This window comes from Microtus pennsylvanicus, chromosome 2 (assembly GCF_037038515.1).
Source record: "Microtus pennsylvanicus isolate mMicPen1 chromosome 2, mMicPen1.hap1, whole genome shotgun sequence".
Lineage (NCBI taxonomy): Eukaryota > Metazoa > Chordata > Mammalia > Rodentia > Cricetidae > Microtus > Microtus pennsylvanicus.
In genome coordinates this window covers 100,630,395-100,650,751 of record NC_134580.1, presented here as the reverse complement: position 1 = coordinate 100,650,751, position 20,357 = coordinate 100,630,395, and the positions used below count along the sequence as shown (strand labels likewise).

General features: G+C 52.5%; 1 protein-coding gene and 1 non-coding gene across 2 annotated transcripts; one reads left to right on the top strand and one right to left on the bottom strand.

The window, feature by feature from the left end:
• Positions 1-16: 16 nt before the first annotated feature.
• On the top strand, positions 17-18,213 carry Duox2 (dual oxidase 2). The gene is made up of 34 exons (XM_075961989.1): positions 17-191; positions 490-611; positions 868-957; positions 1,747-1,911; positions 2,400-2,587; positions 2,748-2,949; positions 3,111-3,277; positions 3,589-3,649; positions 3,762-3,858; positions 4,272-4,362; positions 4,793-4,895; positions 5,398-5,561; positions 6,088-6,263; positions 6,465-6,583; positions 6,897-7,034; positions 7,238-7,351; positions 7,512-7,714; positions 8,015-8,200; positions 9,062-9,287; positions 9,369-9,462; positions 10,919-11,106; positions 11,621-11,690; positions 12,031-12,111; positions 12,843-13,021; positions 13,202-13,432; positions 13,505-13,604; positions 14,216-14,265; positions 14,436-14,563; positions 14,809-14,962; positions 16,571-16,803; positions 16,971-17,129; positions 17,404-17,559; positions 17,663-17,791; positions 18,037-18,213. Exons 2-34 carry the CDS (start codon positions 542-544, stop codon positions 18,157-18,159), a joined length of 4,635 nt encoding a protein of 1,544 aa, XP_075818104.1. The 5' UTR covers positions 17-191; positions 490-541; the 3' UTR covers positions 18,160-18,213.
• Positions 15,804-15,876, bottom strand: Trnan-auu (transfer RNA asparagine (anticodon AUU)). Its single transcript has one exon. It is a non-coding gene; the product is annotated as a tRNA-Asn (tRNA).
• Positions 18,214-20,357: the final 2,144 nt, after the last annotated feature.

The window sequence follows — 20,357 nt, the reverse complement described above, 5'->3', positions numbered from 1 at the left end:
ACACACTCACACCTGCCGCTGCCCTGGCGTGAGCTCACACCTGGGAGACGGGATCCAGAGTGAAGGTTGAAAGTACATCCAGGAAGCGTGAAGATTCTCGGAGCTCCGAAGGTGGAGTGCGGGAAGCAGAGCAAAGAAAGCCTCAAAGAACACAGAAGCCAATTGAAACAGACCAGAGCCTTCCACCAAAGGTTGGGTCCTTCTAGCCCTCTCCTTTTTCCGCCGGCATTCACTGCAGATGAGAGTGGGGGCCCCTGGCTCTCAGTTCATTAGCTTCTCCCACTCTCCTGTCTCATCCTGGAGAAGCAGTATGTGGGAAATTGGAATGAGAGTACCCGGTTTTAGAGCAAAGCCCCGGGGGACTGAAACAATGCCGCACTCTGTCAGGGCTGTGGGGGAGGGGGCATTCTCAATAATCTCCCAGGTTGTCCCAGAAAGAGCGTCATGAAGATGTGGGACCTGAGTAATGCTTCTGCCATCCTCTTCCAGCACCAGCTGTAGGGGTGTGTACTACCTCCCACCTCCAGGCTGCAGGGACAGCATGCTTCCAGCAAGCCCCAAGACACTAGTGCTCCTGGGTGCTCTGCTGACTGGACCCCTGGGTCCAGCAGGTAAGTAGAAGGAACCTCTAGCTGAGAGGGGTCACCCAAAGTCCCATGAGGGTGGAAAGGGAGAAGTGCAGTTGGTCTTGGAAGCGGGAAGGGCTGGTCCATCTCCATCTCCAATAGGATTTGTGAGATGAAGACTTGTCCTGAGTCCTCCGGCTTTGTGGAAGGATTGGAAATAGAGTTGGTTGGGAGGACTTCGCCAGCTGGGGAAGGATCTCTGGGAGGTTAGTGCCAAGTTGAAGGCTCTCTGCTCCCACAGGTAGCCAGGACGCACCCTCACTGCCCTGGGAAGTGCAGCGCTTTGATGGCTGGTTTAACAATCTGAAGTACCACCAGCGAGGTTCTACTGGTAAATCCTGAGTTCTTCTCGCAGCAGTGCCCGCCTGCAGTTGGAGTGTGGCTGCAAGCGGGTTTTGCATTCACACCACACTCGTGTGCATTCCTGGGGCCAGGAGATGAGAGAAAGAGGGAAGGAGGGAGGGAGAGAGAGAGAGAGAGAGAGAGAGAGGAAGAGGTAGAGAGGAGAGAGCAAGGGAGGAAGAGAGGGAGGGGGGAAGAGAGAGAGTGAGAGAGGAGAAAGAGAGAGAGAGAGAGAGTGAGAGAGAGAGAGAGGAAGAGGTAGAGAGGAGAGAGCGAGGGAGGAAGAGAGGGAGGGAGGAAGAGAGAGAGTGAGAGAGGAGAGAGAGAGAGAGAGAGAGAGAGAGAGAGAGAGAAGGAGAGAGAGAGAGAGAGAGAGAGAAGGAGAGAGGGAGGGAGGAAGAGAGGGAGGGAGGAAGAGAGAGAGTGAGAGAGGAGAGAGAGAGAGAGAGAGAGAGAGAGAGAAGGAGAGAGGGAGGGAGGGAGGAAGAGAGGGAGGGAGGAAGAGAGAGAGTGAGAGAGGAGAGAGAGAGAGAGAGAGAAGGAGAGAGAAAGAGAGAGAGAGAGAGAGGGAGGGAGGAAGAGAAGGAGAAAGAGAGTGTGTTTGTGAGAGAGAAGTGGAGGAAGGGAGAAAGGGAGGGAGGGAGGGAGATGGAGGGAGGGTGAGAGACAGAGAGAGACAGACAGACAGACAGAGAGACAGACAGAGAAAGGTCAGGTTTGGGTACCAGGTCTTGGGCACCAGGAGCTGTGATCCAGCTCAGCTCTCTGCCTCCTGCAGGATCGCGCCTGCAGCGCCTAGTACCTGCTAATTACGCTGACGGAGTTTATCAGGCTCTGGAGGAGCCGCTGCTGCCCAACCCTCGGCGGCTTAGCGACGCTGTCACTCAAGGCAAAGCCGGGCTGGCGTCCACCCACAACCGCACAGTGCTAGGGGTCTTCTTTGGTGAGTGTAGGAAGAAACCTGGGCGGATCTGGAGCTCATTCCGTGCGCAGGGAAGGACCCCGGGAGTCCCACCGCAACTCGTAGGAAACGAATACTTTCTAAGAAGCGCTTCTGCTGTCATCTTTGAGTACTTGGGTGTGATGCGGGGATCTTTCTCTTACACCTTACTCCAAACTAACAAGTGCCATCGGGTCCCCATTAGAACTCTAAGGAACTGGATGCCCTGGCCGTTTGCTCTCCTCAAGACTCTAATAATTACCACGCAGAGGTGAAGGGAGCCTGTTAATCATATCATTTTTGCATCTGGCAACAACGTTGCCATGTTCATGAGAACATGCATGTTCATGTTCTGTTGGCATATTAGAAGATCGAGGGGCTTGTGCTCTGACCTCTGCCTTCTGCGCCCTGAGAATTACTAGAGGTCTTCCTGGCCCCAAGAGAGCAGCAGAGCCTGATGATTGGTTGACCACGTTGCCCTCTTGACCCAGGTTACCACGTGCTCTCCGACCTGGTGAGTGTGGAAACGCCAGGCTGCCCCGCAGAGTTTCTCAACATTTACATCCCGCGTGGGGACCCCGTGTTTGACCCCGACAAGCGTGGGGACGTGGTGCTGCCTTTTCAAAGGAGCCGCTGGGACCGCAAGACTGGACAGAGCCCCAGCAACCCCCGGGACCTGGTGAGCCAGGCAGGCAGGCAGGAGGGCAGGCAAGCGGGAAGGGAGACCGAGGTTAAACCCGCTGGAGACCTGGGGTCTGGCTGGGAAAACTGGGCAGGGTGAGGCTCTTTCCCACGTGCAGGCACCTGACCCGACACAGCTCACCAACGTGTCCCCACAGACCAACCAGGTGACCGGCTGGCTGGATGGCAGTGCCATCTATGGCTCCTCTCACTCGTGGAGCGACACGCTGAGGAGCTTCTCAGGAGGACAGCTGGCATCGGGGGCCGATCCTGCATTCCCAAAGGAATCCCAGGACCAACTGCTCATGTGGATGGCACCGGACCCCGCCACGGGGCAGGGAGGGTCGCAGGGGATGTATGGTGAGACTGAGGGGTCCCCGCAGAAGGAGCAGGGTTGGAGACATCAGGCTGATGGGGTTGGGGACTGGGCTGGAGGGGTCTGCCTGTGGGTCTGGGCTCCCCTGGCTCATGCTGCCTCCCATCGCCTTCCTCCAACCCCCTCTGTCTCCACATGGATGCAGCCTTTGGAGCCCAGCGCGGGAACAGGGAGCCCTTCCTGCAGGCTCTGGGCCTGCTGTGGTTTCGCTACCACAACCTGTGGGCCAGGAGGCTGGCGCGGGAGCACCCACACTGGGGGGATGAGGAGCTGTTCCAGCATGCGCGCAAGAGGGTCATTGCTACCTACCAGGTGAGTGGGGCCACCTGACCCGTGCCCACCTGCGGCAGGATCCAGGGAGATCCAGCTCCCCCAGCAAAGCTTCCCCAGCCTTGGACAAGGCCCCTTCCCATGAGACTCTTGTTCCCATAGGGGCTAATGTTTAGGAAAATATGAAAAGCTCCCGCAGATGTTTATGTGAACGATTTTACTTGTGATTATAATTTAGTTGCCTGGGTCCTCCATCCCCCACAATTGGCCTTGCCTGGGTCTCATCTCTGCACCTAAGTCTTCCTTCCTCACAGGCTCATTCCAACTTCTCCTTTCCTCTTGCTAACCCTCAGAACATTGCTCTATACCAATGGTTGCCCAGCTTCCTGCAGAAAAACCCTCCAGAGTATTCAGGTAAGGGAGAGGAGTTGTGTGTGGTGGGGGCACCTAAGCTGAAGACTCAGAGAAGAAACAAGGGTAGATTTGTGATGCCAGGGAGTGAGGTAAGGAACCTGTCTTTCTGCAGGGTACCGCCCTTTCATGGACCCCAGCATTTCCCCGGAGTTTGTGGTGGCCTCTGAGCAGTTCTTCTCCACCATGGTGCCCCCCGGAGTCTACATGAGGTAAGAGAGGGGCTGCAGGTGGAGCTGCTCAAGGTTGGAAGTAGGTACTCCATGAGCCAGCTTGGAGCTTGCACGCCCCTCCACAGTTTCATGGGAAGAGAAGCAGAACTGGGGGGAGAGGGCTGAAACAGGATCCAGGGGTGGGAGGTTTGGGCTCCAGAGGAAATCCTTAGGCTCTCCTAATGGCAGAACGTTGGTTTCTGAGTGTCGGGAATGCCTGCAGTTGGGGTATCTCCTCACCTCCCACCACCCATAGGTCATAGAGATCACCCTCTCTTCAAATCCTTTCACTGTTCTAGGAGGTTTATGGGCCGTCCTTCACTCTCAACCAGCCCCCAGAATTGCTCCACCTCGTTCACCACCTTAGCGCCTGCCCCCAATTCCTTTACTGTATTTTTAAAACTCCGTTTCAGAAACTCCAGCTGTCATTTCCGGAAATTCTCAAAGGAAGGTTCTGGCAGTTCTCCAGCTCTCAGGGTCTGCAACAGCTACTGGATTCGGGAGGTCAGCATGGGGTCAGGGGCAGAGAATAGGGGTCATGTTCACTTATCATAAACCCTTGGAAAAGTAACAATTTGGGTTCTTGAGCAGTGGTGCCTCCAGGTAGGGAGCAAAAGAGAGAGAAAATTATCTGGGGAGAATTGTCCAAGAGAGTCTGGAAATGCCTGAGCATGGAGGGTGAGGGTGGGGAAGGCGATGTGCCTGCTCTCCTAGCTGCCTGGGAAACTGAGGCAGGACTATGGCTGGAACCCAGGTGTTCAAGGCCTCAACAGTCTACCAAGATACGGAGGGGAAAGGAAAGGAGAGTGGGAGAAAGAAAGAGGGGGGAAGAGAGGGGGGATGGGGAGAGCTAGAGAGTCAGAGGGGGCCTTTGTCCTGGGGCCTTTGGGCTGTGGTCCAGGGTCAAAATCTTGCGTGGATTGTTCACTTCCAGAATCCCAATCTGAAGAGTGCCGAGGAGGTGGACCAGCTGCTGCTGGGAATGGCCTCCCAGATTTCAGAGCTGGAGGACAGGATAGTGGTTGAAGACCTGAGAGGTGAGCTCAGAGCGTGGGGTGTCACAGGGGGACACTGAGGATCCTTTTGGGTGAGTCAACAGGCAGACACGCCGATACACACAAATACACAGACTTGGAACAGATGTCAGAATACGTCGAAATTTGAGTACCCCCCCCCACTTAATTTCTAGTTTTGTGTTGCTTTTATTTTAAGGTGACTATGCCTGAATGTGGTGGGCATGGGGGCAGCACCACCCATGAACATCATCTCTGGTGTCTACTTAGGTCCTAAGGGTTCTATCCAGCCCTGTTTTACAGTTGGGAGGTCCAGAGAAGGGGATTTCTGGTTGGTATCAAGAATTAATCTTGAGTCTTAGAATACCTTTTAAGAAACGTTGCCCCGATCACACATGGTGGCACTGGCTCCACAGCAAACAAGGCCACTGGTGTTGTGTAGAAGAGTGCTGGGGAGAGCTCTCAACAGCTCACTATAAGGATGCAAGGGTTGGGATGACTGACTCAGAGTCTGGTCTCTTTTCAGATTACTGGCCTGGCCCGGACAGATTCTCTCGCACAGACTATGTGGCTAGCAGTATCCAACGTGGCCGAGATATGGGGCTGCCCAGCTATAGCGAGGCTCTGTTGGCCTTAGGACTGGAGCCGCCAAAGAACTGGAGCACTCTCAACCCCCAAGTAGAACCACAGGTCAATAACATCAACAAAACAATAACGGCACCTGGGGGTAGGGAGATGACTCAGTTGATAACATGCTCATTACATGTTATTAACATGTTAACAAGTGTGAGGATTTGGATCTCCTATATATAAAGCTGGAATGTTCCTGTGATCCCAGCTCTGGGGAGGCAGAGATAGGAGGACCCTAGACCTTACCGGCTAACCAATCCAGCCAAAGCAGCGTTATCTATCTAGGTTTAGGGAGAGACCCTGTCGCAAAGAATAATGTGGAGAGCGATCGAGGAAGACACTCAGTGTCAACCTCTGGCATCCATATGCACATATCTATGTGCAAAAACATATCCCCTCCCCCCACACATACATACACAAGTTAATGGCAGCCAAAACTTTCTATGGCCCAAATCCTCTACACAGGTGAACTCACTTACTCTCCATTAGAATATTATAAGGTTGTTGCTCTCAGCGTTACAGTTTTACCGATGATGGCATTGTTGGTGAGTCCACACACACGTTTGTTACCCCCACGATGCTCCAGGTGCTGGAGGCCACAGCTGCTCTGTACAACCAGGACCTGTCCCAGCTGGAGCTCCTCCTGGGTGGACTTTTGGAGAGCCACGGGGGCCCCGGACCTCTGTTCAGCAGCATCATTATGGACCAGTTTGTGAGGCTACGGGATGGTGACCGCTACTGGTTCGAGAACACCAGGAATGGGTAAGGCCTGGCTGGGCCCTGCCTCAGACCTCACTTTGGCCTGGGGCTCCAGACCCTCTCTGCCTGACCCTAGACAGCTCTGCAGGTCTTGATTCCAGGGGCCTACCCCATCCTTCTATCCACTCCAGTCCCTTTCCTCACATGAGTCCGTGGAGGACTGAAAGCCCCTTCCCATCCCAGCAATGGCCTTTCCCCCTGTAGACTGTTCTCTGAGGAGGAGATTGCGGAAATCAGAAATACCACCTTGCGGGATGTACTGGTAGCTGTCTCCAACGTGGACCCCAGTGCCTTGCAGCCCAACGTTTTCTTCTGGCAGGAAGGTGAGTAGCTGGGCGAGCAGACATGGTGTGGGGCAGTCACCTGGTGCAGTCCAGGGAGCCATGTACCTCTGCGTTGGGCTGCAAGGCCTGCAGTAAGCTGCTCCCTACACTGCCGTCCACGCAGGCGTGAGGGTCAGACCGAGCAATCGAGCTGAGGTGGATGCTGAGAAATTAGTTATGAAAGGGGTCTTTTGAGGGGAACGAGTTCCAGAGGGGTGGACCTGGGAATGGGAGAAGATATAAGACAGGGGAAGAGGCTTGCCTAGGGAGTGGGAGTCTTGGGCTCTGAGGTCTGCCGTGACTTGTCCCTCAGGTGCCCCCTGCCCACAGCCTCAGCAGCTGACAACGGAAGGCTTGCCCCAGTGTGTGCCCCTTACTGTGACTGATTACTTCAAGGGCAGTGGTGCCAGTTACGGCATCGTCATTGTGATTCTCTGCTGCTTACCATTAGGTAAGCACTTTACCTCCCCCCATCTCTCTTTTTTTGCCCCCCCCCCCACTTGCTGGCTTGCTGAGCTAGCTCCTTTGTATAGCTCAAGCCAGGCTCAGGGAGCCTTGGATATCCAAGGAACAGCAGCTGAAGGCCCTCCACTTCTGAGGCTATGAGCAAAAGGTTCTCCCTCCCTGTCACTGATCTCTCCTGGTCCCCTTTAGTGAGTCTGGTTGTCGCTGGGGTGGTGGCTCATCACCGGAACCAAGAGCGCAAGAAGCTACAAAAGAAAGGCAAAGAGAGTCTGAAGAAGGAAACAGCCAGTGCTGGATTGCCAGGTGAGATGAGCCTGGGGGACGGAAGTGGGGAAGGGGATCTGGGACCAAGTTAGAGAGCGGGATGAAAGTCAGGCTCAGCAGAAACACATGCTCAGGTTGGAGAATGACATGGGCTCAAAGACCCCTGCTGAGTCACCATGCACAACTGTTCTTTCCTCAGCGATGGAGTGGCCAGGCCCCAAGGAGAGGAGCTATCCTGTCACCATCCAGCTGACCCCAGACAGGAGTCTGCAGGTCCTTGACAAACGTCTCACCGTGCTCCATACCATCCAGCTGCGGCCCCCACAGCAGGTCAACCTCATCCTGTCCAGCAACCGAGGACGCCGTACCCTGCTGCTCAAGATCCCCAAGGAGTATGACCTGGTACTGCTCATCCTGCCTCCATTTGCGGGCTGTTTTCATGCACATCCCCTCTCATAAGCGAGTCACCTCCACTCTGTGTCCCAGCTTCAGAGCTTGCCTGGGAAGACTGAAACTGGAGGAGGCTCCCTCCTTTCAGTTGCTCCCAGACTGATTGACATCCCCCTCCAGGCCACTCTCTGACCACAGCCTGGATGGTCAGGGAAGAGAGTCCTCTTCCTCCCTCAACCTGAGGTCCTTTGGAGTGGGGCTAGAACAGAAGAGCCAGCTCCAGACACAATGGCAGCCCTTTCTCCAACACAGGTGCTGCTGTTTAACTCTGAAGAGGAGCGGGGTGTGTTTGTGCAGCAGCTGCAAGACCTCTGTATCAGCTGGGCTCCAGGTCTGCGCATGACTGAGATGGACGAGAAGGAGCTATTTAGGAAGGCTGTGACCAAGCAGCAGCGGGCAGGCATCTTGGAGATCTTCTTCAGACAACTTTTTGCTCAGGTGCCATGACTTAATACCTGGCACAGGGGATGGAACCAACCTGAGCTGGATGGGAACTAAGATTTTACCCTGCAGGCTGGCAACAGTTAGATTCTAAGACAAGTCACCGTGTTCTTGTCTCTGTATCCCCACTTCCTTATCTAATCAGCAGTGGAGCTAGTGAGGTGATCTACAAGATGAATTCTCAAATGGTACCCCTGAACCGGTAGCGTCAACTCACTTGGAAATTTGTTATCAAGGCTGGTTCTCAGGCTCCTCCTCAAACAGATTGAACGAGGAGCTCTGGGGATGAGCCCCAGGAAGCTTCATTTTAACAAGTCTTTCCAGGTGATGCTGATGTGGACTCAAGTTTGAGAATTGCCGTTCTGTAGGCGGTGCTTAGCCTAAATACATGTACTTAGCCTGAGTACCTCGCGGGCGACGATGAAAGGCAGCAATGTTAGTTTTACATTCCCTGCACATTGACAGGGTTCAGATTCCAGGCACGCAGCAGTGCTGTCTGAATTAGCCGAGCACTTGGGCTCAGTCCTTGACTGCTGGCCCTGTTATAGCCCCTATCACCTGTCTCCAGCACACGTTCTTTCTCTTTTCATCCCTCGACTTTGCTCCCTGCCCCTTACTTTCACTTTTTCTATCTTCTCATTACTGTCCTTGCTGGGTGGTGCTTGGGTCCAAAGAGAAAAGAAAGACTGAGAGAGTCCGTTGACCCCTACGATAGGAAAGCAGAGGCCCAAATCAGCATGGCTGAGCATCAGGAGCTGGGTTTTGTGACCTGCACATGGAGGAGATAGGAAGTCATTGAACTGCTTCTGTCCCAGGCCTTACCTCCTTCTCTCCCTCCCTGTGACTGCCCGAGTACAGGTGCTGGATATCAACCAGGCAGATGCAGGGTCTCTGCCCATGGACTCATCCCAGCAAGTACGCGAGGCCCTGACTTGTGAGCTGAGCAGGGCCGAGTTTGCCGAGTCTCTGGGTCTCAAGTCCCAGGATCTGTTTGTGGAGGCCATGTTTTCTCTGGCCGACAAGGATGGCAATGGCTACCTCTCCTTCCGGGAGTTCCTGGACATCCTGGTAGTCTTCATGAAAGGTAGGGTAGGGACCAGCAGAGCATCTGAGGACCCATGAATTTGTTCTCAAGGAGGTGGCCTGAATCCCCTTTCCCTCGTAGGTTCCCCAGAGGATAAGTCCCGCCTGATGTTTACCATGTATGACCTGGATTCAAACGGCTTCCTCTCCAAGGACGAATTCTTCACCATGATGCGGTACAGCCTGGGCCTTTCCAATCCTGAAACATCTCGATGTTTTAGACAGTAATGCAATTTGGGTCAGAGGTGGGCAGGCAAGGTGGCTGAGCGGTACACACTGCATCCTGGATTCTCAAGGCATCCACCTTCAAAAGGTCACCGAGGCAGGTCCCTGCCTCTAACAGGGTCCATATATCTACTCTGTTTAAAATTGCCAGAAACGTTGCCCTAGTTTTAAAATGTCAATAAAGAGCAGCTGTGAGCATCCTCAACTTCTCATTCCCAAGGACAGGACCTTAGTAACAAGCCGCGTTGAGCACCTCAGGCATCTCTCTTCCTCCTCCTCCTTCTCTTCTGTTTCCGAGACAGGGTTTCTCTGTGTAGCCCCACCTGTCCTGGAGCTCACCCTGTAGACCCAGCTGGCCTCAGACTCAGAGATTCACCTGCCTCTGCCTCCCGAGTGAGGAGGCTAAAGGCGTGCGCCACCAATGCCCAGCTTTTCATTTCTTCTTGAATCTGCTTTCTCTAAGTTGAGATTAGTGTGTAGACATTAGCACATAGTTCACCAAAACGAATGAAATGCGTGTGAGTAAATATTGAGCCCAGCAGCCCATTTTCTTTAAAAGTGCCTCTTCCTGCTTGCCTTCCCATTGCTTTTGGCGTTACCTTTGCTGACAATCCCAGCCTGACACAGGCGATTACCACTACTTCCTCCTCCTCTTCCTCCTCCTCCTCCTTCAGTTTTATTTATCTTTATCTTTTGTGTATTGGTATTTTGTCTGCATGTGTGTCTATGTGAGGGTGTCAGATTCCCTCGGAACTAGAAATACAGACAGTTGTGAGCTGCCATGCTGGAAGCAGAAATTGCTAGAATATCTAGCACTCTTAATTCCTGAGCCATCTCTCCAGTCTCCAGCATAGACTTCCAAAAGAGCAAAAATGACTACAGCCTGTACTTCACCACCATGTTACCGCAGGTTCAGTCCTGGCAATGTTCTAGAAAATCCAGGCGGAATTCCCATCATCCTCTAACCCTGCAATCCCATAATAAGATAGAACGAGGGGGTACTCCACATGCTCTAGGGTATCGGTGTAAGGAGGCAGCTGCCATTGCAGCGGTGCCCCTCCCACACTCTAGGGTCCTCTCTGGATAGGGAGAGTGGGATCCCTGGGGGTGATGGGTGTGGGCTTTCCCAGAAGAGAATGGGCAGCGAGTCCATCGCAAGAGAGGGGCATCAGATGTCTTAGTCTCTGCAGTGGTCTTTCCCGTTTGTTGTCATTTCATTCCTCTGGGCTGGGGATGCTTTTCCTACACTGTCAAGGTCCTTGAGTCTGGGTTCATCCCCTCACCTAACTTAGTGTTGCCTTCAGGCTGAACAGGCACCTCCCAGCACCATGTCCCAGATTGCTGGTCTGAGGGAACCCCATCCTGACCTTGCTGCATGATAGTTACTCTATTTCTATCCTCCTCCAGGTCCTTCATCGAAATTTCTAACAACTGCCTGTCCAAGGCCCAGCTGACTGAGGTGGTGGAGTCCATGTTCCGGGAGTCGGGCTTCCAGGACAAGGAGGAGTTGACCTGGGAGGATTTCCACTTCATGCTGCGGGACCACGACAGCGATCTCCGATTCACACAGCTCTGTGTCAAAGGTGGAGCTAAAGGTGTGTGAGCATGGAAGGAATATTCAGAATCAGGAAGACAATGAGTGTTCAGAACAGAGTTCCCGATGGACACAGCCCAGGCCTTATTGCCTTTCCTCTGAGCCCTCGGTGCTTGGCACTGAGCTAAATATGGACACTCAGAGACAAGTTGTATTTTGCTCACAGTGGCTCACGACACCAAAGGGCAAGCCATGGGCATTCGCCTAGGGTGTATCTGGCCAGAAGAGGGGGCCTTGTTTTCTTTTCCCGAAGGACGTGCAGAGTCCTCTCTGTCCAGAGGATAGCCCCTTTCTCCTTACACAGTTACCACGGTTACCACACTGGCTGCCCTCTGTACCAGAAGTGCCTAGTACGTACAGGGAGAAAAATGGGGCTGAAGTCAGAGATCTGGACTTCATTAAGTCACCACCCAGGGCTGAGGCAGCCTTCCAGGGTCCAGGAGGAAAGGACAGTCTCCCATCCCACCCTCTGTCCATCTGAAGAAGCCAACTGGAACGCCTGTTCTCCTTTCCAGGTTCTGGGGACGTCTTTAAACAACGCAGCGGCTATAGAGTCTCATTCATCACCCGGACTCCTGGGAACCGGTGCGTAGGCTCGGGGTGGTCTCCTTGGCTAGATCTATGTAGAGAAACAAAAGAAACAGAGCTAGCTGATCAAATATTTGACCTCTTACCACAAGGTCAGTGTCAGCTCAGACTCCAACTGCTTTCTACAGCCCGTGTTGCTCAAGAGCTTGGCTCTCCCCTCTGCCTCTCTAGGGCTGAGGCATCCTAAGGACAGATGAGCAACTTGTTGCTGCTTTTCCTCCTTGGTCCCTCCCTGGTCTCAGGGTCCTTCTCTGGATTCCATTCCAACGTCAACATGGCAGTTCTTATCCTGGCTGTCTGCAATGATAAGAAGAAAACAGATTCCATTTTCTTTTAGCTCCTGCCCCCGGGAACTGGTGCTCCCCTTAAAAGCCCCAGAGCTGGGAAGTGCCGGCCTAAAGAAGAAGCTGGGCAAAAAGTGAGTATTTCCTAGGTCCCTGAGCACAAGGATGTTTAAAAAGATGTCTCAGGGTCTCTGCACCCTGACACACTTCCTCAAACCCCCTTCCCTTCGACATGCTGTGGTATCAGGTCTCTCAGGATCTCTGCACCCTGACACACGACCTCAAACCCCCTTCCCTTTGACATGCTATGGTATCAGGTGTTCTCCATGGAACACCTGACCCACTGTGGCGTCTGGGCCCCGAAACCCATTGGATCTTCTGCAGGTTGCACAGTCAGAGAGGGGGCCCCACTGCCCTGTAGCATGAGAGACAGGCACTGGTGAGGAAGTGGCTCCCTGACCTTCCCTCAGGGCCACTCACTGGAGGGTTAGAGTGTCAAATGACCTCATCTTCTCTCAGCCTCCAAACTCACCTTCAGGCAAGAGACTCAAAGCACCAGGAGCAGGGCACACGGGGTCTCCTGGCTTCTGCTGTACAGAAGTAGGCCAGCGCATAAAACAAAGGAGGGGGTGTAGAACACAGAGGAAGAGACAGGAAGGAGGAGGAGGTAGAGTGTGAGGAGTCAGAAGGGGGTGTCTGGAACAAGCAACAATGGGGACAAAAGGTTGGGGGAGTAGGGTCTGCTTGTGTTCCTTTCACTGTGAGGACCCATCCTTCATGGTTCCCAGATCTCCATTGGTTGGTGGCACTGAGGGGGTGCCAAGGAGCCCCTTCCTTCCCAATGCTTTCTCTTTCACTGCTACAGGTCAATGGGGCCCTCTCCCCGGCTGTACACAGAGGCCGTGCCGGAGAAGCTGCAGCGGGGCTTCCTGGCCCAGAAGCTACAGCAGTTCAAGCGGTTTGTGGAGAACTACCGGCGCCATATCATGTGTGTCACGATCTTCTCAGCCATCTGCGTGGGCCTGTTTGCAGACCGTGCCTACTGTGAGAGTGCCAAGCTGCGGGCAGTGGGCAGGGAATATGCTATATCTCAGTGGGGAGTGAAGAGCCCTCTGGCTGCCCTCACCAGTCCTCAGTGTCTGGATGGCAGAGCCCGGGCACTGGGACTCAGATTGGGGATGCTGTCTTGTGTGCCATGCTGATCTGCCTCAACTCTGGCCCTAGACTACGGCTTTGCTTCGCCACCCACGGATATTGAAGAGACCACCTATGTGGGCATCATCCTGTCGCGGGGCACAGCGGCCAGCATCTCCTTCATGTTTTCCTACATCCTCCTCACCATGTGTCGCAACCTCATCACCTTCTTGCGGGAGACCTTCCTCAACCGCTACATTCCCTTCGATGCCGCTGTGGACTTCCATCGCTGGATTGCTATGGCTGCAGTTGTCCTGGCTGGTATGTGGCTCCTGGGGTGGGAGGAGAGTTGGACCCAGTTAATGGCTCTGACATGATGTCTCTCTCTCCCAGTTTTGCACAGTGCTGGCCATGCGGTCAATGTGTACATCTTTTCCGTCAGTCCCCTCAGCCTGCTGACCTGCGTCTTCCCTAACGTCTTCGTGAATGACGGGTCAGTTCATGGGAAGGCGTCCCTAGGGTCTTCTGGGTGGGCGGAGGGTGTAAGAGGAAAGAAGTAGGTGATCACAGAAGTACAGCTGCTTGGTGCATGGAGGCACAAAGCTGTCCCTCGTGGGGAGCTGAAAGGTGACCACTTTCTCTCCAGTTGTCTGTGACTGGCCAGGATAGGACCTTAGGAAATGACATCGGAGTCTCTTTCCCATATATATCTGACACACAGTTTACTATCTCAGTTTGCTATCCACTCACTGGACAAACACTTATACATCATGTGCTAGGTATAATTCAAGTGCCAGAGAGCTGGGCTGTGCAGATGAGTGCAGTTGTTCAACACTTTTGCTCTGTAGTTGGTCTCACCCTCCCTCCTCTCACGGAATAATGGACAAGTACTCAAGGAGGCCAGGGCTGACTTCAGGAAGAGAACGTAAGATAGAATGACAGGAAATGTTGCAGTGGCTGCAGAGAGTAGAATGGTGACAGTGGACACAAGTCTCCTTGGAAGGATCCCTTAGCCATCAGCTGTCAGGAGGCAGCACCAGGCTGGGGTGTAGCGGTGATGTCCTTCCGCCCCAGCCAGAGGTTCACTGTGCCTTCGCCCCACAGGTCCAAGTTTCCGCCAAAGTACTACTGGTGGTTCTTTGAGACAGTTCCAGGTAGGACGCATGGCGGGATGTGGGATCTGAGCAGGAAGTGGGGTGTCATCTGTGGGATCTGAGCACTCCTTTTGAAGTTGGGTGGGATGGGTGTAGTGCGGTGTCCTGTTGTGTTTTCAGCTCAGGCTGAAGTTCACAGACACCCACTGACTCCGTCCTCTTGTTCCCAGGTATGACAGGTGTACTCCTGCTCCTGGTCCTGGCTATCATGTACGTCTTCGCCTCCCACCACTTCCGCCGCCACAGTTTCCGGGGCTTCTGGCTGACCCACCACCTCTATGTTGTGCTCTATGCCCTGGTGAGGACCTTTGATGGGCAGGGTTGGACCTTGGAGGGGGACACGGGATGGAAACAGAGGGTAAAGTAGGGAGCAGGGAGAATTAGACCCAAGGACTATGATCCTGAGATCTGAGACCCCCACACTGGGGTCTATGCCAGCCCATCTACAAAACCAGATCCAGACCTTGGGTGGGCCATGCCTGACAAGGAGGAGGAAGGTGGGGCCTGGCTGGGTGGTGCTATACTAACTGGCTGTGTTTCCAGCTCATCATCCACGGCAGCTATGCCCTCATCCAGTTGCCCAGTTTCCACATCTACTTCCTGGTCCCAGCAATTATCTATGGAGGGGACAAGCTGGTGAGCCTGAGTAGAAAGAAGGTGGAGATCAGCGTGGTGAAGGCTGAGCTGCTGCCTTCAGGTAAGGACTGGTCTGATGCAGGCATGGAGAATCAGTTGGCTCCTCAGATATGGTGGGAGCTTTTTCAGGTTTCTTGAACCCCACCTCTGACATTCTCCTGAGGACCCCTGAGCCCCTAAGATCTTTCTAATAGAAATAGCATCCCAAGAGGGGCTATGCTTAGTTCCTCACGAGACTTGCAGACAAGGGGCTAAGGAGATAGCTCAGTGGTTAAGAGCACTTTCTGCTCTTTCAAAGGACCTGAGTTCAGTTCCCAGCACCCATGTCAGGCAGCTCATAACCAGCTCCAAGGAATACAATGCCGTCTTTTGTCCTTCACAGGAATCTGCATTCACATGTCCATATACCCACATGCAGACAAGCATATATACACCTAATTAAAAGCAAAATAAATCTTTAAAAAAGAGAACGACTTGCAGACAGTGAGAAGCAATGATGGGAAGATGCAGGTAAAAATGACACAGACAAGTTCTAGGATCAGGAAGATTTCCAGGAGAGTACAGGGTAGTGATATTTCATTTGTATTTTAATAAATAAAGCTTGCCTGAAGATCAGAACACAAAACAGTCACAAGAGTCAGTCATACAGGCCAGACAACACACACCTTTAATCCCAGCATCCACACTAGTTAGCCATAGAGGCCAGGCAGTGATGGTGCACACCTTTAATCCCAGCACTAGAGAGGAATATAAGGCAGGATGAGACAGGAATTTATTCTCTTTCAGCCTGAATATTTCATAGAGGTAAGAGCTCTATAGTGACTTGGATGCTTTGTTTTTCTGATCTTGAGGTTGAACCCCAATATCTATCTCTGGGTTTTTATTATTCATGCAACATTTGGCGCCCAGTGTGGGGCTCAAACCCATGACCCTGAGATTAATAGTCCCATGCTCTACAGACTGAACTAACCAGGCTCAATACGGGGCTAGGAGTTACCACAGCAGAGAAAGGTCAATAGCCCTGATAGCCAGACTGCTGCTGTGTCTGGATTGGCTGATGTGAATCACTATGGAGGGAGGTGGGAGGTGTTAGGGAGCATAAGGTTATCTAAGCTCCAAGATTCACATCTCAAAGAACTCAATTTCATTTCAATCTTATTTCACTTAGGATTACTCAAGGGTAAAGTTAAAGTAGCCTTTCATATGCTCCAAAACTTTTAATTCTCCGTTTTCAACAAATATCAGTAAGCCTGAGGTCCAGCTGTGGTGGCAATCAACAGTATCTAACAAAGATTTGGTAACAAAATATGTTGCTTTGACATGTACATCATGGAAGTCACCCTCGAGTAGGGGAGTTTGGTAAGCCTCTGGGATCTGAAGGCCCCTCCACTCTGTAGGCTGCTTTTCTGGCAGTGTTGAGCCAGAAACCCTCTGTGGGATGAGGAAGGAGAAAGGAGAGACACTAAATTGGGTCAGAGAAGCCCAACTCTTACGTTACCCAAGAAGCAGAGGAGACTCAACTATTCTCAGACCAGGAATCCATCTGCCTAAACCATGTGACTGCGAGACCGTCTGGACCTCAGCAGTGTAGAAAAAAAAAACAAACAGGTATCTGCTGGTCTTCAGGTACAGTCTCTAATCTAGGCTCTTTCCTACCTATGACCTCTAGGAGTGACCTACCTGCAATTCCAGCGACCCCAGGCTTTTGAGTATAAGTCAGGGCAGTGGGTTCGGATCGCCTGCCTGGGCCTGGGGACCAATGAGTACCACCCCTTCACACTGACCTCTGCACCCCACGAGGACACACTCAGCCTGCACATCAGGGCTGTGGGACCCTGGACTACTCGCCTCAGGGAGATCTACTCACCCCCAGTGGGTGGTATTTATGCCAGATACCCAAAGGTGCCTACCCTAGGAATATCCCTTTCCCCTCTGTCCTGACACTAGGTGCTCCAATCGTGACAATGCTCGTCTAAGAGGGGCTGGGGTGTTCTGTCCTCTCATAGTCCTCCCCGTTTCTGGCCTCAGAGTTGGGGCAAGGCCAGGCTCACCTCCCCTTCTTTCGGCAGCTGTACCTCGATGGGCCATTTGGAGAGGGTCACCAGGAGTGGCATAAGTTTGAGGTATCAGTGCTGGTAGGAGGGGGCATTGGAGTCACCCCGTTTGCCTCCATCCTTAAAGACCTGGTCTTCAAGTCATCCTTGGGCAGCCAGATGCTCTGTAAGAAGGTGAGTCTCCCTCCTCCACCCTGCATGGGGAGCATGTGGCCTGATGGAGTCCTGATATCATAGCAGAACACTCCTGGCTTTCAACCACGGGGCCTGTGGGGACCATTACATCCAGTGGTCCAGATGCCAAGTCTGGAGGGTGGATAGGAGCATGGCCATAAAGAACTCCGCTGGCTTCGGAGCATCCCTCTATGGGATATCTGAGACATCCTGGCATCTCAGAATGTAGGGGGCCAGACCTGAGCTGGCCTTGAGCCCCAGTGTGTGTCCTCAGATCTACTTCATTTGGGTGACAAGGACTCAGCGGCAGTTTGAGTGGCTGGCTGACATCATCCGGGAGGTGGAGGAGAATGACCACCAGGACCTGGTGTCTGTGCACATCTATATCACCCAGCTGGCTGAGAAGTTTGACCTCAGGACCACCATGCTGGTAGGCCAGGCCAACCAGGCAGGGCAGGTGGGACACTATCAGGGCCAAGAGCTGGTCCTGGCCATGCCTGGCTATGATCCTCTGTGCCCACTTCCTCCCCCAGTACATCTGTGAGCGGCACTTCCAGAAGGTGCTGAACCGGAGTCTGTTCACGGGCCTGCGCTCGGTCACCCACTTTGGCCGCCCTCCCTTTGAGCTCTTCTTCAGCTCTCTGCAGGAAGTTCATCCAGAGGTGAGTCCATCCCCTCCCACCCTAGGACCCTATGTAATCTCATCTTGGCCCTCAAGACCCCTGCAGCTCCATCCTGAGCAGAGAATTCCCACCCTGAGCACAGATTTATCCTAACCACCCCCAGCTCTAGCCTCTTTCTCAGGGTCCAGGGTAGAAGTCTGCTTTTTGTAGTCAGGCTGGACAAGCTGACTTCCCTGGGCAGTGGGTGGTTCAAGGCTCCAGGGCACACGTCTCTCCATGGACAGGTTCGTAAGATCGGAGTCTTCAGCTGTGGTCCTCCGGGGATGACCAAGAATGTGGAGAAGTCTTGCCAACTTATCAACAGGCGGGACCAGGCCCATTTCGTGCACCATTATGAGAACTTCTGAGTCTGATGCTTGGCTCCTGCCCAGCCCCTCTGTGGGCTTCAGCACAACTGTCAATTGAGAACACAGGGAGGAAACTGGATACCACCCAGACTCCGCCTCATTGCCCCGTCTACCTCCTGTTCTGGGCAGATAAACAAGGCCTCTCTAATACACAGATCATGCTGTAATAGGTTATGGGATGTAAAGGGATGAGGGGACAGTTCCTGTTTCCTACAATTGTGGAGGGAAAGGGTACACCTCCTGTAGGTTTCTGTTTCTCTGCGTTGCCTTCACAGAATTGGTATATATAGTGGTGGGCTTTCCTCGGGGGGATCATTTGAGCATCCCCTTGAGGTTCCTCTCAGAGACTGAAAGCCTGCAGAGCCCACCTAGCTCAACTCAGGCTCTGGGCCACCCTGCCCCAGCTTCAGCCCCACACCTTGCTGCTCCAAGAGGGCCACAAGCCATAAGGCCACTAGCCCTGAGTTCCTAATGTCAGCCAGTAGCGTCTGCTGCCCTGACCCTGAAGTGGATCCTCTGTGAGTCTGAGGAGCAGTCCCTGGGTTCCAGGAGCAACAGTCTCTCAACAACTCTTCCTCAGCTCCTATTTCCCAGAGAAAACGTAACAGCTTTCCCAGTTTGCCCAGTTTGGGTCCTGGAAGCCTCTTATCCTAGGGAGATTCAGGTCACCTGACCACAGTACACAGATGTCACCTCTCCCCTCCTTCACATGGCGTTTTACTAAAAAGCTGAGTTGTAACACATGTACAGTTGAGGTATAGTTGCAGAACATGTATGAATCTTAAAGTAACTACCACCCAGGTCAAGTCAGAAAACATTTCAACATTCCTGTCACCCAGAAGTTTCCCCGGTAAGTCTCCCTCATCTAGAAGCAACTCCAAATGTGATTTCTGTCACTGCAGTTTGGGCCACACTGAATTCAGCTTTAATCCTGGCCTCACATCCTGGTGCACTGTGATTCATTCCTGCTGTTGTGTCTTTTGGCAGTTTGTTCCCCTGTCTTGCTATGTCGCCTTCCTTCCATTGTAGAGCTGGATCCTAGTCTGTTACCTGGTCTGCTGGAAGGCAGTGGGGTTGTTTCTGGCTTTGGATGATTCAATAAAGCTGCTATGAACATTCGTATGCCTGTCTTTTGGTGGATGTAATGCACTTATTTTTCTGGGTCTGGAATTTATCTGGGAGTGAAATTGCTGGTTCATGGTATTCTCTAGCTAGAAGAATTTGTAGCAAGGAGAGTTTCAGACCGGCTCCAGGATCTGAACCAGCTTCCTTTCTTGGTGGGTTTCTTCAGAAGCCAAGTATCTCCATAGTGAGGTCATCTCTGACAGAGCGGGACATACCAAGCCGGAGTCCAGGAGACCTGGGACTCTGGTGCCAAGTTTATCTGTAGAGATTATAAAGAACAACCCTCAACTTCTTTGAGCCTTTTCCTATATTTATGCAGCTGCTGTGAAGATATTAGGAGGTGAGACAGCAAATTGTCCCAGACAAATTATACAGATGAGAAAAGCGTGTGAGAATACATTTTACAATCATAGTATAGTGTGCTAAATTTTAGTCTATCTGTTTAATTTTTTAAAGTTTCACTAAGTGTGTTTTTTAATATAATAAATAAACAGTGAACACATTTAGGGACAGCATTATGTGTGCCCTGGCCTCCAGCTCTCCTGGTCCTCACCAAGTCTCACGGTCCCCAGTCCTGAACTAAGAGCTGACATCCAGGTTCTTTGATATCAGCCTTAGCTTTATTCTCAGATCTGACCCATTAGCACCTTCCTGCTATTTCTTTAAAAAAAATTTCTTTCTTATTTTATTTTTTGTTTTTCAAAACAGGGTTTCTCTGTGTGGCCCTGCCTATCCTGGAACTCATTATGTAGACCATGCTGGTCTCAAACTCAAAGGTCTACTTTCCTCTGCCTCCCAAGTCCTGGGATGAAAAGCATGTGCCACCACCTCTCCCTGACCCCCCCCAATATTTTTCTATTTGATCCTAACCCACTCATCCTTACTAGATTGCAAAATGGCATTAACACAGCCACCAGGGTTATCCCTAACATTCTGTCCCCTACTTCTCTCCCTCTCCTCCTCTCCATGCTAGGGGAAGTGACAGTCTCATGCAGAGTCTGGGATCTTAAAGAGGCATCCCCCAGTTACTTGTTGCTCTGACTCCAAGGCAATGCTAAGTGCGTGTCCAGCTG